The sequence below is a fragment of the Nicotiana sylvestris genome, chromosome 7 (assembly GCF_000393655.2).
Source record: "Nicotiana sylvestris chromosome 7, ASM39365v2, whole genome shotgun sequence".
Lineage (NCBI taxonomy): Eukaryota > Viridiplantae > Streptophyta > Magnoliopsida > Solanales > Solanaceae > Nicotiana > Nicotiana sylvestris.
The window spans coordinates 139,323,766-139,340,327 of NC_091063.1; the positions used below are offsets into that span (position 1 = coordinate 139,323,766).

General features: G+C 38.8%; 2 protein-coding genes across 2 annotated transcripts; one reads left to right on the forward strand and one right to left on the reverse strand.

The window, feature by feature from the left end:
* Positions 1–671: 671 nt before the first annotated feature.
* LOC104223005 (putative serine/threonine-protein kinase) lies at positions 672–4,368 on the forward strand. Its single transcript, XM_009774360.2, has 7 exons — positions 672–778; positions 892–1,019; positions 1,803–1,915; positions 2,123–2,333; positions 2,690–2,927; positions 3,007–3,157; positions 3,725–4,368. Exons 2-7 carry the CDS (start codon positions 956–958, stop codon positions 4,082–4,084), a joined length of 1,137 nt encoding a protein of 378 aa, XP_009772662.1. The 5' UTR covers positions 672–778; positions 892–955; the 3' UTR covers positions 4,085–4,368.
* A 382-nt stretch (positions 4,369–4,750) lies between these two features.
* On the reverse strand, positions 4,751–7,800 carry LOC104223015 (clathrin light chain 2-like). Its single transcript, XM_009774371.2, has 3 exons — positions 7,466–7,800; positions 5,970–6,123; positions 4,751–5,319 (listed from the first exon to the last, which is right to left on the reverse strand). Exons 1-3 carry the CDS (start codon positions 7,708–7,710, stop codon positions 4,966–4,968), a joined length of 753 nt encoding a protein of 250 aa, XP_009772673.1. The 5' UTR covers positions 7,711–7,800; the 3' UTR covers positions 4,751–4,965.
* Positions 7,801–16,562: the final 8,762 nt, after the last annotated feature.

The window sequence follows — 16,562 nt, forward strand, 5'->3', positions numbered from 1 at the left end:
TGTAATGGTCTATCTTCCATTACAACTTCCCATAAATCATAGGCTTCAAGATATGATTTCATTTTCACCGACCAAATTTGATAGTTTTCACCAGTAAAAGTTTGTGGGGCATTCAAAGAGAGGCTGCTACTTGACATGTTTGAACATAGGTTTAAAAATTGATATTGGTTAAAAATGATTTGAAAATGATTTTTTTGGAAGAACTTACAGATCCTGTAAGATCAATGAAGCTCTCGATACCACTGTTGGTTTTTTAAAAGATGGGACAACAAAAAGATTAAAAGTATTGATTGAAAAATGTCTCTCAATAATTTTATTAAGCATAACAAGACTTTAAATAGTCAATTAGGAACATAATCTACAGAAAAATCTGCATAACAAGAATTCAAAAAAACTAAAATATCTCAACAAACCTAAAAAAATCTAACTAAAATTTGAATTCAAAAAAGTAAATTTATCCTAAAATTAAGCTAACTTATTATGCTAAAAAATATGCAATAGTAATTGAAACAAATCATCAACGGGGAGTAATAAAGAAAAAAAAGTTGTAAAAGAAAATACAAAGTCAACATCAATAGCAACTTCTCTCTTTTATTCACCTTCTTGTTAGCCAACCCCCTCACTTACTAAATACATTTAATTAATACTAGCATTTAATACTAGGTACAAAGTATATAAAGTTATCTGTATAAAGTTACAAATGGCTTTCAGCATGCTTTTGTTTCAACTGTCTTCACACTAATGGCGTGGGATTTTCAAGCACACCAAGAAATATGGTGTTAGTCTCCAAATTTTGAAATTATCCCATTTGACTGAATCTCCTGTAGTTAAATGTAGTTAATTTTTTTGTTCTCTTTCTTTATCTTTTTCTTTATTTGGTGAATTTTGCAGAGATAGGTAATATATAGAAGGATTCAAGTGGGATTATAACATTAAAAATTTGGATGTTTCAGCAATGGGTTGTAGTTGCTTTGGTGCTTTCAAATCATATAAGGATAATAGAGAGACTCAAGTCCAAGGTAAAAACAGTCGTAACTCTTAATTTGTGTCTTTCAAGTTTTTTCTTAATGACATGCTACAAAAGAAACAAGATCATGGTAACTACTTTTCTCTTAACTTCCCAGAGTTGAATTAAGATATTTTACGCCTGATTTTTGCTATTTAGAATTAAATGAATACTCGAAATAGTCATCAAATGCAAGAATTGTAGTAGATCCTGTCCTGTTTTTTCCTATCTTCATCTTTTTGTCTCATGTTATTATGAGTGAGCTTCAGAGAAAGGAAATCCAAAGTGTAAAAAGAAACTTGTTCAATTTTGCTTTTTGTTTGTTTGTTTGTTTTCTAAGTAACTTACTCAAAACTTGTCCTCTCCAAATTTCTGAATTTCCCTTTGTACCATCCGATATTCAAAACTCACTGGTCTGACTATTTCAGATTCGAGTTGCGTGGAGCCAATAAAGGAGTAGCCCTCCCTACTATGTGTTTCTCCATTTCTAATGCTCGAGCGCAAGTTGGGATTTAGATTCTAAGTCTAGACCTTAGTACTGCTTGAGAATTTTAATTTGTAGATATATGGCCATCTCATTTCTATGCTAAAATTGGAATTATTTCTCATGTTGAATGCTTCCAATAGGATATAAAGCACTAAAGAAATGCTTCTCGATATCTTTTTTTGTAAACAAATTTTATGGTTTGAATGGTACAGAATCTTAGGAGTAATTCTTTTGATTATATTGTGCTTTCTTATATCCAATTTTGAGAACTTCACATTCCCATATTCTTCTTTTGTTCAAATTGTTTAGAGCTTACCACCAACAATGTGAGGCTTTTTTCATATAACTCATTGAGATCAGCAACAGGACACTTCCATCCATCTAACAAGATAGGAGGTGGCGGTTTTGGAGTTGTTTATAAGGTAAACTTTTTTGCAATATCAAATTACCCTAAAAAGATAATTCCAAGTTACTGTCTATAATAAATGGGATTAGTAAGTTAGAAAATAAGGCGGATTACTTGCTACAACTAAAAATACATTGATAGCATATATAAGTCAAATCTTTTAAGTGTTTTTTGCTTCATTAGAGTAAGTCTGTACTTATGCAACTTTGCTCTATAAATGTAGGGAGTTTTGAGAGATGGAACTCATGTTGCCATTAAATGTCTCTCTGCTGAATCAAAACAAGGGACCAATGAATTCTTGACAGAGATTAATATGATTTCAGATACTCGACATCCAAATCTTGTTCAGTTGATTGGTTGTTGTGTTGAGAGTGACAATAGAATGTTGATATATGAATACTTGGAGAATAACAGCCTTGCCTGTGCTTTACTTGGTAATTTTCACAAAGTTAGAAAACTTATTCTGAACCACATGAACATGTACTAGTTGAAGTTATGGGTTCCCATTACAATTCATGAAGATATGGGGTTCGATATGAAGCTTGTCTTTGGAAAATCCCACATTGGAATGGGATGGAAAGTTAGCCATATAAGGCGGGAACAAGAATTCCTTTATTGAGGCGCCTTTGATTTAAAACCCAAGGGGGTAATAATACCTTGACAGTTGGACTTGAGCCGTTGAAAATGTTCTTGGAAGTTCTCTGAGATTTATTATTTTGTGTTTCACTTTCACAAGGAATGTAAATCCAATTGCATGGCTAACCACCAACGTGTAAATTATCATTTGCAGGTTCTAAAGGTAAACGTGTTGCCCTGGATTGGCCCAAGAGAGTTGCTATTTGTTTAGGTACAGCATCTGGTTTAGCATTTCTTCATGAGGAAGCAACACCACCAATTGTTCATCGAGATATTAAGGCCAGTAATGTCCTTATTGATGAAAATTTTCAACCTAAAATTGGCGATTTTGGTCTGGCAAAGCTTTTCCCTGAAAATGTGACTCATCTTAGTACGCGAGTGGCAGGAACAGTGTGAGTTCTATTTAACTTCATTTCAGTAACGTTTTCCCTCTCTTGTCTTGTTGTTTATTAATCATCTTATGTGATGCAGAGGTTACCTTGCTCCCGAGTACGCCTTGTTTGGACAACTCACAAAAAAGGCTGATGTCTACAGTTTCGGAGTTCTTCTACTTGAGATCATAAGTGGAAGAAGCAGTAGTAAAGCAGCATTTGGAGTGGATCTCTTGATTCTGGTGGAATGGGTAGGACTATACTTTCAGCTTTATGTTCTTCAAGATTCATAAGTAATAATAATGTTTTAGATGGAAGTCAGTTAATAATACTTAGATATCTGCATCTGATGGCCTTCTGCACTGGACATTACATGGTTTAACTTTTCCTAACTTAAATTTAATGTATGTTGGATCAATCACAGATCATATGAAAATGGTAAATGTTAAATCATGATTCCTCATTCTGTGAAAAAAGGGAAAAAAAAAGATGCTTAGAGTCATGCAGTAGCTGAAACCATTGAATAAGTCTTCTGGATCTTAGGACAAAGGTGGCATCTGAGCCTGTATGCACCTTGACTATTTTAATGGATACCTATTATCTCCACAAAGTTTAGGTAAATGAGAAAAAAATCACTGAGCGTTTTCTTATCCCTAAAATTTGGACCTTGGTCTCCCGTGGTTTTCAACAATTTTATTGACCACTAGGCCACTCCCTTGCAAGTCTCGTAAGTCAATACAAAGTATATGGACCAATCATTAGCATTATTCAAAAAGATCATAATTGTTACTTTAATTCTGAAGGTTTACACTCTGCAGGTATGGAAGCTTAGAGAAGAAGGGCGGCTACTAGATATCGTTGATCCAGAGCTAACAGAGTATCCAGAAGCTGAATTACTGCGCTTCATCAAAGTTGCTCTTTTTTGCACACAAGCAGCACCTACCCAAAGACCTAACATGAAACAAGTGATTGATATGTTGTCTAAAGAAGTCAGTCTCAATGAGAAGTTGTTAACTGCGCCAGGAGTCTACAGACCACATAGCTCGAAACGATCAAGTTATGATAGTCTTCAGAAATCATCCTCCGGGGACAAGAAAGGGATGCAATCTGTTAATCCATTTGCAACATCAACAAAGTTTGAGAGTTTTCAGAGTGTCACACAAATGCTTCCTAGATAATGTTAACTGATGTTTATATTCTTTATGCTTGTATATTGTTTATATTGTTGTTTGTCTCCTTTTCTCTTTTTTGTTTTCTTTAGCCGAGGGTCTTTCGGAAACAGCTTCTCTACTCCTTCGGAGTAGGGGTAAGGTCTGCGTACACCCCAGACCCCACTAGTGGGATTTTACTGGATTGTTGTTGTTGTTGCTGCTTGTATATTGTTGTTCTCCTAACCTGGACAATTCCCCTTGGGCTTATGGGCAATGTCTAATGTATTGGCTCTCATTAAGCTACCCATTTTATAAACCTTCTCATGAATTATAAAGTTAGCAGTAGCTGATAAACAAACAAGGAAGAATCTTTAGTATAAAAATGAACTATTTATATCCGTTCACTTTTACTTGTCCGCAGTGGACTTTGCACGCCTCTCAAGAAATAATAGATGAAATGCATATTTTACCATAGTACTCATAATAACGATAGTATTTTGAGAAGTTTTGGGAAATGAGTATTTAGTGTGATAAGGGTAAAACGAAAAAAAATATGATCTTCTCTTAATTTGCTAAGATTGATAAGTAAAAATGAAAATATATTTTTAGTATGGTGGACAAGTAAAGTGAATAGAGGGAGTAGATAGTGGTTTCTAGGTGCCGGAGTTGGGCACGTTCAATAGACTACAGATCTAGAAGAAAATCCAACAGAATGAACTACTATGCAACTCCAAATTACAGATCAAAGTACAAAATTACAGACTCTCTCCTTTATGCACATATTAGCTCCTACAACTAGAAACAAAGGTAAACGCTTCCTGATACGAGTTACTCTCAAACTCATAATATTTAAGTTTATGTAGGGACGACTTTACAAGATCAAGACAGTAGCAATTGTATCGTCCTCTTCAAGGTGCAGCAGTAGCTTGAGGCCTTGCAGAGGTAGAGGCAGAGGCAGAGGCAGCAGGAGTTTTCGCTCTTGTCTTTGCATCTTTTCCAGGTTCTAAAGATGGTTTTGGTGAAGGCGTCATATGTGCAGGTGGGTTGTGTTTGAGTTTCACCAGTATTTGACGCATTCTAGAGAGCTCAGTTGGCTTCCCAGGCTTGGGTCCTTGGATGACAACGATGGATGGCTTCTTCTCCTTATCCTTCTTTCCCTTCTTTTCTATCGTCGGGATCTCCTTTGGGATAAGCTCTCCAATTGCCCTCCAATAAGTCTTATTAGCTTCAGCATGGAACTTCTCTTGGTTTACCAGGAATAACTGGGGAAAAAAAAAGAACAAGAAAAGATGACACATGAACTGCAATACGTCGATTTACTATGGAGAAACTTGTTGTACTGGGGGAACTACTTTTAGAGATTTAACAATCATATGACCAAAGATATTAGTTTTGTACAGAATAGGAAATAAAACTCACCTAAACCGCAACTACTCAGTCTGGATTATTTGTACCAAAGTTCACGAGCAAATTCAGCATATTTTGATCACAGGTGGGAAATCTTCGAAATGGTTAAACTGTTAACTATCCACTTTCAAAATTTAATTTACACCTAAGGCTAACACTAAATCATGTGAAATGTAAACAGATAAACATAGAAGCTGCTATTTTCAGCGTGCTTGCCCTTGTTCAGTAGGAAGTACCGTGATTAAAAATTGGATAGTACTTTTACTAGGTTAATCCTCCCTTCTCTATGCTCAAATACCCTTCAGTAGGGGCTGAAAGCAACAATTACGAAGAGAAGGTAACTAGATGCACAACATGCTAGATCAGTGATAATTTTTCTTCCAACTAAAGCCACTACTTAGCAAAACAAACACCAAGAACAGAAAACTTATACAAAACTAGTTAACAACCCTAAGCAAAATGCCTTAGGAAAACTTCTACAAATTTTTATAGCTCTAGGTCTCACCTTCTCCTTCTCCCGGTTAGCAGCTATGTTGTTTTCACATCTAAGTTTCCATTTCCTATAGTACTCTGCTTTGTATTCCTCTGCTTCTTCAATTATTTCCCTTACAATTTCTTTCTCCCTTTTCTCCTTCTCCTCAAGCCGTATTGCATTCAATCTGGAAAATGAAACAAATATCATACCTCTCACTTAAGGAGATCCATAATCGTAAACATGTAATTTCATCTCAAATATACAACATAAGGAATGAGCAAGGACATGAATGAAGCTGCAATCATCACACAAAAATAAATTGGAAATAATGAGATTAAAGAAGCATCATAAGACATAAGCTAAACATGACCAAAAAAAGTATCATAAGTATACGCTGAGATATTCTCAACTATAGAAATCTATGTGAAGCTGCACGATTTACACAATCTACACACAACGTTATCAAGAAAAGGGAGCACGTTGACACATGAGTAAAGAAGCTTCATGCTATAACCAGACACACATGTACACATCATATTAACAATGTATTACTAAATATTCTACTATGTATCAGCTTCAAAGCATTTCAATGGATAGAGAGAATTACAAAATTTCCTTTAGGTTTTAGAAGGTAAACTCAATTCAACTACCATCATCAACTGATCTCATAGGCGGATCGGGAAACTGAAGTTTACGGGTTCCTACAGCGACCTCAAGTTAATATACAATAATAATTAGATTCACAGTCAAATATTTATAGATATTTAATAGATTTCTTAATACATATAGAGAGTTTGGACAAAAGCTACTGGGTTCACGTGAACTCATAATTTATAAGCTAGGTCCGTCCAAAAGAACACATACCTAGGGGCGAACCTAGTGCATAGGCTACGGGTTCCCGGGAACCCAGTAACTCTTGCGTAGACCCTGTATTTATATTAAGAAATTCACTAAATATTGGTAAATATCTGACTGTGAACCTAGTTATTATTGCATATTAATCTGAAATTACGGTAGGAACCCATAAGCCTCAAATCCTGGATCAGCCTATGCACATACTTATACTAAGTTCGAACCTATTAATCAAGTAGCTGGTACTCCGCACCCCCTAGCTTAAAGTGTTGGATCCTTCTAAAATGTAATTAACTTTTCATTTATCACAGTATCAAAGGATCCTTCTAAAATGTAATTAACTTTTCATTTATCACAGTATCAAAGGCCTCCAAAAAGTATTAGCAGAATTTTCTTCTTCAACGAATTTATGTTAGGGGTTGACAACATCAATTCCAACCAACTATCCCCAAGGACCCCAACTAATTGCTCAAGCTAAGGGAAGTACTAGTGTTATAACAAGTCTAACTCAAAAAAAAAAAAAGTCTAACTCAAACTAAAAACATATTTAGTGAATAGATTTCTTGGAGTAACCGCCGAAGTAAAAAAATCATGTTATACGAATATAAATCAATTAAATCATACTATACTAATATACATATATATTTTGTTGCATGCAGAAATTTTTTGCTCACCGCCGCCACTCTCTGAGGGCAAAGCCTTCCTCCGCCACCATACGTTCCGGCGGAGGGAGAATCGGTTCATTTTCTCCGGTGGACGACTGATCAGCTTCATCAGACATCATCGGTTGCGAACCAAAATAATGGTCCCCCGAGTCTTCACCTGCACCCTTGACCACCTCGTAGCCGTCGTCGTCCAACGGCGGAGTCACCGCAGCGTCGCCGTCAGCGGCGGAGTCGTGTGCTGACTGTGATGGCATGTCAGATGACTCTTCTTTTTTGTTCCCTTCCCGCAGTTTCAGTTGTGTGCGCTTGTTCGTTTTCTCCTAACAAGTCAGAAGAAATCAACCGTTCTAAGCATTCAGGGGTAGTAATCCCCTATATCGCACTTTCATCCATTACAAGACGTGTCAACTTTTGCGAAGACCTTGACTTTTGGAATTATAAAAACGAGTTTAAAATGTTAAATTTAATTTATACTATTTTATTTCTTGTTTACCCTATTACGATTGCTACGTTAAATTATGTTATAATTTCTTTTTCAAATACTCTTAAAATTTGTCTAATTATACAGAAATAATAAATTCTACTCCTCCCGTTCTAATTTTATATGAGTGTGTTTAACTCTGAACTAAGTTTAAAAGAAAAAGATTTTTTTTAAAACTTGTGGTCTAAAATACTCATAACGATTTTATAGCTATAAATTATTGTATTAAAGGTAAAACATAAAATTTAACGTGAAATTACTACTAATATAGAATATATTATTCTTTGTAGCAGAATAATATATTCCGGTGGAATTTTGGAAGTGTGTGGGGAAAACAGGTTTGGAGTGGTTGACTGGGTTGTTGAATGTTATTTTTAAGGCGAAGAGGATGTCAGATGAGTGGAGGTGGAGTATGGTGGTCCCACTGTATAAGAACAAAGGTGATATCCAGAGCTGTAGCAATTATAGGGGTATCAAATTACTAAGTCATACTATGAAAGTATGGGAAAGGGTAGTGGAAGCAAGGTCGAGGATGACGGTATCCGTCTCTGACAACCAATTTGGTTTCATGCCGGGTCGTTCTACTACAGAAGCTATACACCTTGTTAGGAGGTTGGTTGAACAGTACAGAGGTAAGAAGAAAGATCTGCACATGGTGTTTATTGACCTAGAAAAAGCGTATGACAAGGTTCATAGAGAAGTTCTCTGGAGAAGCTTGAAGCAAAAGGCGTGTCGGTTCCCTACATTATGGCGATTAAGGACATGTATGATGGGGCAAAGACTCGGGTTAGGACAGTGGGAGGCGACTCTGAGGATTTTCCGGTTGTTATGGGGTTACACCAAGGTTCTGCGCTCAGTCCGTTCCTATTCGCCCTGGTGATGGATGCGTTAACACACCACATTCAAGGGGATGTGCCATGGTGCATGCTATTCGCGGATGACATAGTTCTAATTGATGAGACGCGAACCGGTGTTAACGAGAAGCTGGAGGTTTGGAGACAAGCTCTTGAATCTAAGGGTTTCAAGCTTAGCAGGACAAAGACGGAATACCTGGAGTGTAAGTTCAGCGCTGAGCAGAGGGAAGTGGGCGTGGATGTGAGGCTTGAATCGCAGGTCATCCAAAGTAGAGACAACTTCAAGTACCTTGGGTCGGTTATTCAGGGGGGAGGGGAGATCGACGAGGATGTTACGCACCGTATCGGGGTAGGATGGATGAAGTGGAGGTTAGCATCTGGAGTATTGTGTGACAAAAGAGTGCCACTGACACTCAAAGGTAAGTTCTATAAAGCGGTGGTTAGGCCGACCATGATGTATGGGGCTGAATGTTGGCCGGTTAAGAAATCACATATCTAGAAGATGAAGGTAGCAGAAATGAGGATGTTGAGGTGGATGTGCGGGCATAGTAGGATGGATAAGATTAGGAATGATGATATTCGAGAGAAGGTGTGCGTGGCTCCCATTGATGACAAGATGCGGGAAACAAAGCTCAGGTGGTTCGGGCACGTTCAGAGGAGAAGCCCAGATGCTCCGGTAAGGAGGTGTGAACGGCTGGTTGTGGAGGGCTCGAGAGGAGGTAGAGGGCGGCCTAAGAAGTATTGGGGGGAGGTGATTAGACAGGATATAGTGATGCTTCAGATTTCCGAGGACATGGCACTTGATAGGAATATGTGGAGGTCGAGTATTAAGGTTCTAGGCTAGGAGGTAGCTGAGTATCGTCTTATGTCATAACTTTGGGGGACTAGTTTGGTAAGGATACAATTTTGCTTTTGCTTGGTATCATGCCTCTTGATTTCATGTTGTTCTTATTTTTTCATATATATATATATATATATATATATATATGTATTTCTTTCATATTGTTCTGTGGTGTTACTAATATTGTTTCTTTTTGTTCTTTTGTCCTTTTGTCTTATTGAGCCGAGGGTCTTTCGGAAACAGCCTCTCTACTCCTCCGGGGTAGGGGTAAGGTCTGCGTACACACTACCCTCTCAGACCCCACTAGTGGGATTACACTGTGTTGTTGTTGTTGTTGTTGTTGTTGTTGTTGTTGTTTGTAGCAGACTAAAAGGGATAAAGTGTCTCATAAATGTGACGGAGGAAATACAACTTTTGTGTAGTTTTATTTACATATTTAAAAAAGAAATTCTGATTGAGAAGAAAATCAACCGTTTTGACTCTAATATGCCAAATTCTATCATCTTTTACATGGAAAAAGTGTATCAATGATAAATGAAGAAAATATAAAATAGTGATAAAAGATTAGCTGAACAAAGAAACATTAAATTAATAGTATATAATTTTAAAATTTTGAATGTTATTGAATATGAATAATTTTCAAAATAGAAAGAGAATAGTTTAAGGTAAACACTGCCATGTAAATTTATAATTAGCATAGTGCCAAATGGAATCACTGACAAGAGGTGTGACGTGTAAGGTGATCAATTTTTCATTTTAATTTAGCAGGGATGGCTGCTAGCAAATATTCTACAGCTCCTATTACGTAGCTTATTAGCTGCGCAATTGACTTTAGTTAGGTTGGCTGCTAAATACATTTTTTAATTGTTAAAAACTTAAGGTGGCGTCTGGATCTACTTTTGGTTTAATTTCTGAAATAAAAAATTTGTATAATTTCTTAAGAAAACCTTTTGGATTAAAGTTGTGCTTGGAATGTTTGTGACAAATTTCTTCTATAAAATGAATAAATAAAATTACTTTATATTTAGGCTGTTTCTATTCTATCCAAAATATATGTTGTTTTAATCAACTGGCTCTGACTTAGGTGTGGGAAATGTAGATAAGAAGGATTCCATTATCTTTTACTACCTTTTATCTATTAAGAATGAAAATAATAGATATTTTTAATTTAAACATCTTTAAAATTTTACTTGAGGTTTAATATTATCCTCTTGATACAATACATCTCTCGAGTAGCAAACTGAATAGAAGAAATGTATTATATTAAGTGAGATATCTTACTATATTATTAAATTTTATATCAAATTTAAAGGGCATTAAAAGGACAAAACAGAAAAACTTACAGGATAAGTTAGGTTAATGACTCAAAGAAAGGAATCACATTTAACTTTAATTTGGGTCTCTTGGCGTGTTCGTATCCTCGTAAAGGAAAAGAAAAAACATTTTCCCTCGTCAAACACGCATTCAGTATGCTGACAGTAATTAGTTACCAAATTTAAATATCCGATAATATTATCTACTTGCAACGATTGTTTATCACGTTACAATCAACCCTCTTTATAACGTTCTCGTTTGTTCCGATGTATTTGGCTTTTATAATAAATGAATGTTATACATCTATAACAGTATTTGACGTTTAAATATTTTTGACTGTTATAAATAAAAATTATCCAAATATGAGTTATTTTTTCTTTTCTAATGTTACATTTAAAAAATAAGAAAATTATTTAATTTAAAATCTCAAAAGATATGTGTATTTCACTAGGTAAATACTGAAGAAACCTAATATATTATTAATAAATTCATAACTAAATGATAAAGATTTAAACTCTAAGGCATACATTTAAAACTACTTAGAAAAATAAATTCTTTCAAGATTAATGGAAGAACTTTTATTGTAACTTGTTTTCCAGATTTCATTCTCTTGCTAGCGATATAATGCTTAAATTGGTGAAGATTCTGTTTACCGCGAAAATGGTAATAACAATTAAATTTGATTTAGTGGCTCTAAAAATACGTGATATATTTTTATGCTAGTTGTTAGGCAGTTGATGCTATGTGAAAAACATAGAAACGAGATACGAGCTTAAAAACAAGATGTTAGCCAAACCAAATCACTGTTAATCGGGGCCTCGAGCTTGCCTATTCGAGGGCCTCGGGGTCGAGTCTGAAGCTCGGCTGGAAGCTATCGAGGGTGGTCGATGGAGACTAACAGTTATAAATAAATTAATGACGGCTCTTTATGGTCAATAATAAATAATAAATGATGAACTTAAAGTAGAACACAATAAATATGAGCAATAAATGAAATAATGGGATCAAGAGAATATGTTAGAGAGCAGTGAGAATGTTCAAGTATATTTAGTATGGAGCAACAGATGTTTACAAAATGACAAGGATCCCCTTTATATATGAGGGGGAATCCCAACATAATACAAACGCATTAATTACAAAGATATAGGGATGGTATAGCCATTTAATGCCTTGATTCGCCTTTTGGGCTAGTCCACTAGACTTGACCTGCCATACGCACGTGCCTTGGGAACTCCGCTTTGATCCGCCGAGACCGGTAATTCACATTGTCTCGGGGTCAGTCGTTACTTATACTGTCTCGAAGTCGAACTGTCGAGAATTCTCGAAATCGATCACTGGAAACCCTCGAGATGCCATGATGTTTGTGAAATCGAGCCGTCGATTTCTACTGTATATAGATAGTCCCCGCGTTTCCTAGAATAAAGTGATAGGAAACGATCCTGAGCCCCTACTCCGTAAGCATCATTGCTATGATGTCAGTCCATCAGAGCATTAAATGCCATACTCAAAAAGCCGCGCAAGGGTCGCCGTCAAACACGACTATCGAGAAATCCACGAACCACTATTGGTTCGTCCTTTCCGCTGCCCACACGACTCCTATAAATGCATCAATCGTTTGATAATTCATACTTTCACAATATCTTCAAATTTTCAAGGCCAGACCCATCCCCTTTCGCATTCTTTCTTCTTCCTTTCTTGATCCTTTGCCTACTTTCTCATAAAAGTTTTACCACCATCATTGCTAGAACTTCAAAGATAGTTCCTCAAAAAGACGAGGCTGCCTCTTCATCCCGAACATCCAAAGGAAAGCCCAAAGTGATACCCACCGTTGAACAATGTACTCCTACTGGGTTCGACACGACGAAGGATTTCACTGTCGACAAACTTTCATCTTCACTGGGCCGATGCGAACACGTATCCCGGTATATTAGCGTTGTGACCAATATAGGGAAGGTGAAGGAAGACTACCGGTGGGAGGAGGCAACGCTAGTTGAGATCCCCCACTCTAACGAGAGCATAACAGATCATAAAGCTGGTTTCCTTTATGTATATACTTACCCGTTCACTCTGGGTCTGGTCGATTCTTCTAATCTTTCTTCCCTGGAGATAGATCTAGTTATTCTTGATTTCTGCGACAAGTACCAAGTGATGCTTGGTCAAATCTATCCATCTTTTTGGAAGATAGTCTACATGCTCCGCCACTTCTCCAATGGGGTCGAGGGCGAGGCCTTTACCCTCGACCATTTGATTAGATTGTATAGCCCTCGATTTTATCGAGGTTTGATTAAGCTTCACCACTAGTCCAAAAAATCATTTTTCTCGAGCACCGATGAGGACAAGGATCGAGGGTGGATGAGTAGGTTCGTTCGAGTGAGGACCTCAAACATCATCCCGGCCGGGAGGATGCCATTCCCGGAGAAGTGGAATACACAGCGTAAGTATTTTTCCTTTGAACACGTTCTGTGATCTTCTTACCTCTCTTCCGAAAAATGATCTCCCCTTGGTTTTTACAGCTACCGCTTGGTATCCTGAAGTGGTCATGATCTACCGGGATGGATTAGGTGGTTGGATATCTCGTTTCTGTATCTCGTCCAGTCTTGGATCGACCTGGCTAAAATGCGGTGGGTGGCCAAGAATCATGGTAAAGTTCTTCTTGCCACCTATATCTTAATCTTATGCTTCTCCCTCGTATCCTTTGTGATGATAAATTTCGGCCACTATGTTTTGTGCAGGTCTTGGCAATGGTGTGCAGATGAGACCGCCTCCCAATGGCAAGGTGGAGACTTCGGAGCCCGCTAAGGGCAAGAAAAGGAAGAATAAGGCGGTTGTTGATTCTCCTACGACAAAGAAACCTAAATCACGCAGGCTTCGAGCTGCCACTAGGACCTCGCCTTCAGCTTCCGGAGCAAGTCCCAACACTGGGCATGAAGAATATGATGAGGGAGATTACCATTTGGTATATAGAATGAGGTCAGGCGCGGGAGTCTCGCAAGTGCCCCGACTGGAATCCGCTGAATCGGGAACGGCCGGTTCGGATCGGTCCCGTGTGATGGAAACCCTAGAGAAGGGTGTGAATGTGTTACCTGATCCCGTGACTGGATATGGTGCAGCCCCCGCTGGGGAGACCATTGCTGATGGTCCCAAAGGGTTTGGGCCCGGAGCTTTCGGGGGCAGGAGTTGCCCCTTGGTGACATCGATTCCCTGGATGGCCTTAATTTAGGCCTCAGTTCTCCTTTGTGGAGTTAAGGGATGCTCAGGAACTGAATAGTGCCAACGTGGGGGGTCCTCTCAAGGGAGGAGGTGCGTTTGGCGACTTCCTTGATGACGTTGACGATGTCAGCGAGGACATCGATCTCGATGCTCCTAGCGCTATTGAGGCAGCGGAGAAGTTCCAGCGGCAGGTGATGGTTGTTCATGTATACTTATTTAGTCTCAAGCATTTTTCCTCATTTTTCTGACTCTTCTATTTTGCCGTAGTCTAAGGAGATGTATGATCACGATCTCTCTAGGCTCCGAGAGGAGCTTTCATGCCATGGAAAGGAGCTCGATAAACTCGCCTCGGGACTGTAGGAGTCGGAGGCCTCCGCTGCCCAAAAGGAGAAGGAGCTAAGCAAACTTCGGGCGAGTTTGGAGGGAGTGCTCAGAGAAAGGGCTGGCCTTGCTGAGCAGGTAACTCGTTATTCGTAAATCCGTTCATTGTTCCCATAATTTAATGTTTGCTGACTTATCCTTTCTTTTGCATATCGGGCAGAAGAATGGGAGATACTCAAGCTGAGGAAGCGAAACGAGTTAGTGACATCGGAATTGACATTGACCCAGGCTCTTCTCCAAAATGCTTGAAAAGAGATTGCCGTGCTATCTGCGGCCAAGTCCGAGATCAAATAAAAACTTGCTACTTATCTGAAGGACGCCGTCACTGTGAATCAAATAGCCCAAAGTATATTGGTGGAGGCCGAGCAAAAACTAATTCGGGTCGTCACTCACACTAGTGCAAAGGCGAGGAGGCAAGCCTTAGAGGAAGCTAGTGCCAAAGGTGCCGATCTCTCAACTGAGATCAAGAAGGCCCGAGAATCAGAGAAAAACTGGGCGCTCTTAGTCGCTTTGGATGAAGGTCCCGGAGATGGTTTAGAGGGTAGTGGAGATGAAGAGTAGGCTTGCGTTGCCTTTGCTTTTCTTCTTTCCTTTTGTGTATGTACTCTCGGGGAAACAAGTCTTGTAAAGATGCCCCATGTAAATATATTTTTTGGCAATGCAAGAGAATATTTCTACTTCAAGTCTTTCCATTCTTTATACTCCATCGTTCTTGCGGAGTTAGCCTTCAAATTTTGATGTTGGCTCTTTGGAGCTCATACTTGGAATAATCGAGGCCCCCGAGATCAGGTTCTATCTCGAAATTAGGTCGATAGCTCCTTTGAGGCCGATGCTTATGATAACAGGAAAACCTCGAGGTCTTGATACCTCCCGAACTACGCGTGATAGCAACGTTCATGCGACCTGATAATGGAAGATGAGTGTGTATACGCATCCTTTTACGTCAGGTCCCCCCGACAGGGTCGTGCTTGAATTCTGTAGGAGATATCAGGTTACCGTAGTGCAGGCTCACCCATCCCTTTGGAAGATAGTGCTGATGATAAGGTACTTTACGGATAATGACAGGCTCGAATTCACCCTTAGCCATCTCGTTAGATTATATCAGCCTCTGCACTACCGAGGCTTGATTACTATGCGACGTCGATCCACCCGGTCCTCTGCCATTAACAACAAAGAGGACGAGGACCAAGGGTGGATGAGTCGGTTTGTTTGAGCATGGATAATCAATATTATCCCTGGAGAGTTTTTACCATTTCCTGAGAAATGAAATTTCACACGTAAGTGGTATACTTGTGTTTTTATTGATTTGTCCATAGTGGGGGTGGGCTCCTTAAAGGTAACTTTTTATTTCATTCTTTGTAGTGATTCCTTGGTTGCCGAACGAGGTCCCTAATCTGGCTGAATGGTCCTGTAATCTGGCGGCTTGTTCGACCTATGATAAACGCAAGTGGAGAGACCTGTTCAAGGGGAGATGAGAGGCAAAACATCATGGTAGGTTCTTAGTGGGCTTGTTTCCTCAAAAAGGTACTTTCTTTTTAGCGTACTAACTCTGCCACCGCAGGTGTTGGAGGTTTTGTCGAGATAAGGCCGTGCCCCCTAGGGGAGGAGGAGAGATCGCCGACCCCGGGATTGAGGATCGATAACAAACGAAAAGAGTCTCTAAGGTGTGAGGATACTCACGACGGGGCGAGTCCTTCTCTGATGTTCAAAAGTGGTGAGTCGACCGAGCTTTCGGCTTCAGAGGCTTCTATTTTTGAAGAAACATTACCTGTCCCCGTCGAAGGTATTTCGAGGGATGAGGGTCATCCTTCTCCTTCCTCTTCTCACACCAAAGGCACTTCGGGGTAAACTAGGACATCGGGCATAGGCTCGGCCTTTGGTGAGGCTCAACGGCTTAGCTTTATGGTAAGCTTTGGTAGTCGGTATAGGCTTATTTCGGTTTTGCGCCCTCCCTTTCTTATTGAAATTTCTTTTGCAGGCCTTTGACAAGCTTAACTCTGAGCTGCTTCGTCATGAGGCCAGGCT

Coding starts and splice junctions, on each gene's coding strand:
- LOC104223015 (XM_009774371.2), bottom strand. CDS start 7,710: ATGCCATCACAGTCAGCACACGACTCCGCCGCTGACGGCGACGCTGCG. Junction 6,124..7,465: donor GCCCTCAGAGAGTGGCGGCG/GTGAGCAAAAAA, acceptor TTCATTTTCCAG/ATTGAATGCAATACGGCTTG. Junction 5,320..5,969: donor CTAACCGGGAGAAGGAGAAG/GTGAGACCTAGA, acceptor TTTTTTCCCCAG/TTATTCCTGGTAAACCAAGA.
- LOC104223005 (XM_009774360.2), top strand. CDS start 956: ATGGGTTGTAGTTGCTTTGGTGCTTTCAAATCATATAAGGATAATAGA. Junction 2,928..3,006: donor ACGCGAGTGGCAGGAACAGT/GTGAGTTCTATT, acceptor TATGTGATGCAG/AGGTTACCTTGCTCCCGAGT. Junction 3,158..3,724: donor TCTTGATTCTGGTGGAATGG/GTAGGACTATAC, acceptor TACACTCTGCAG/GTATGGAAGCTTAGAGAAGA.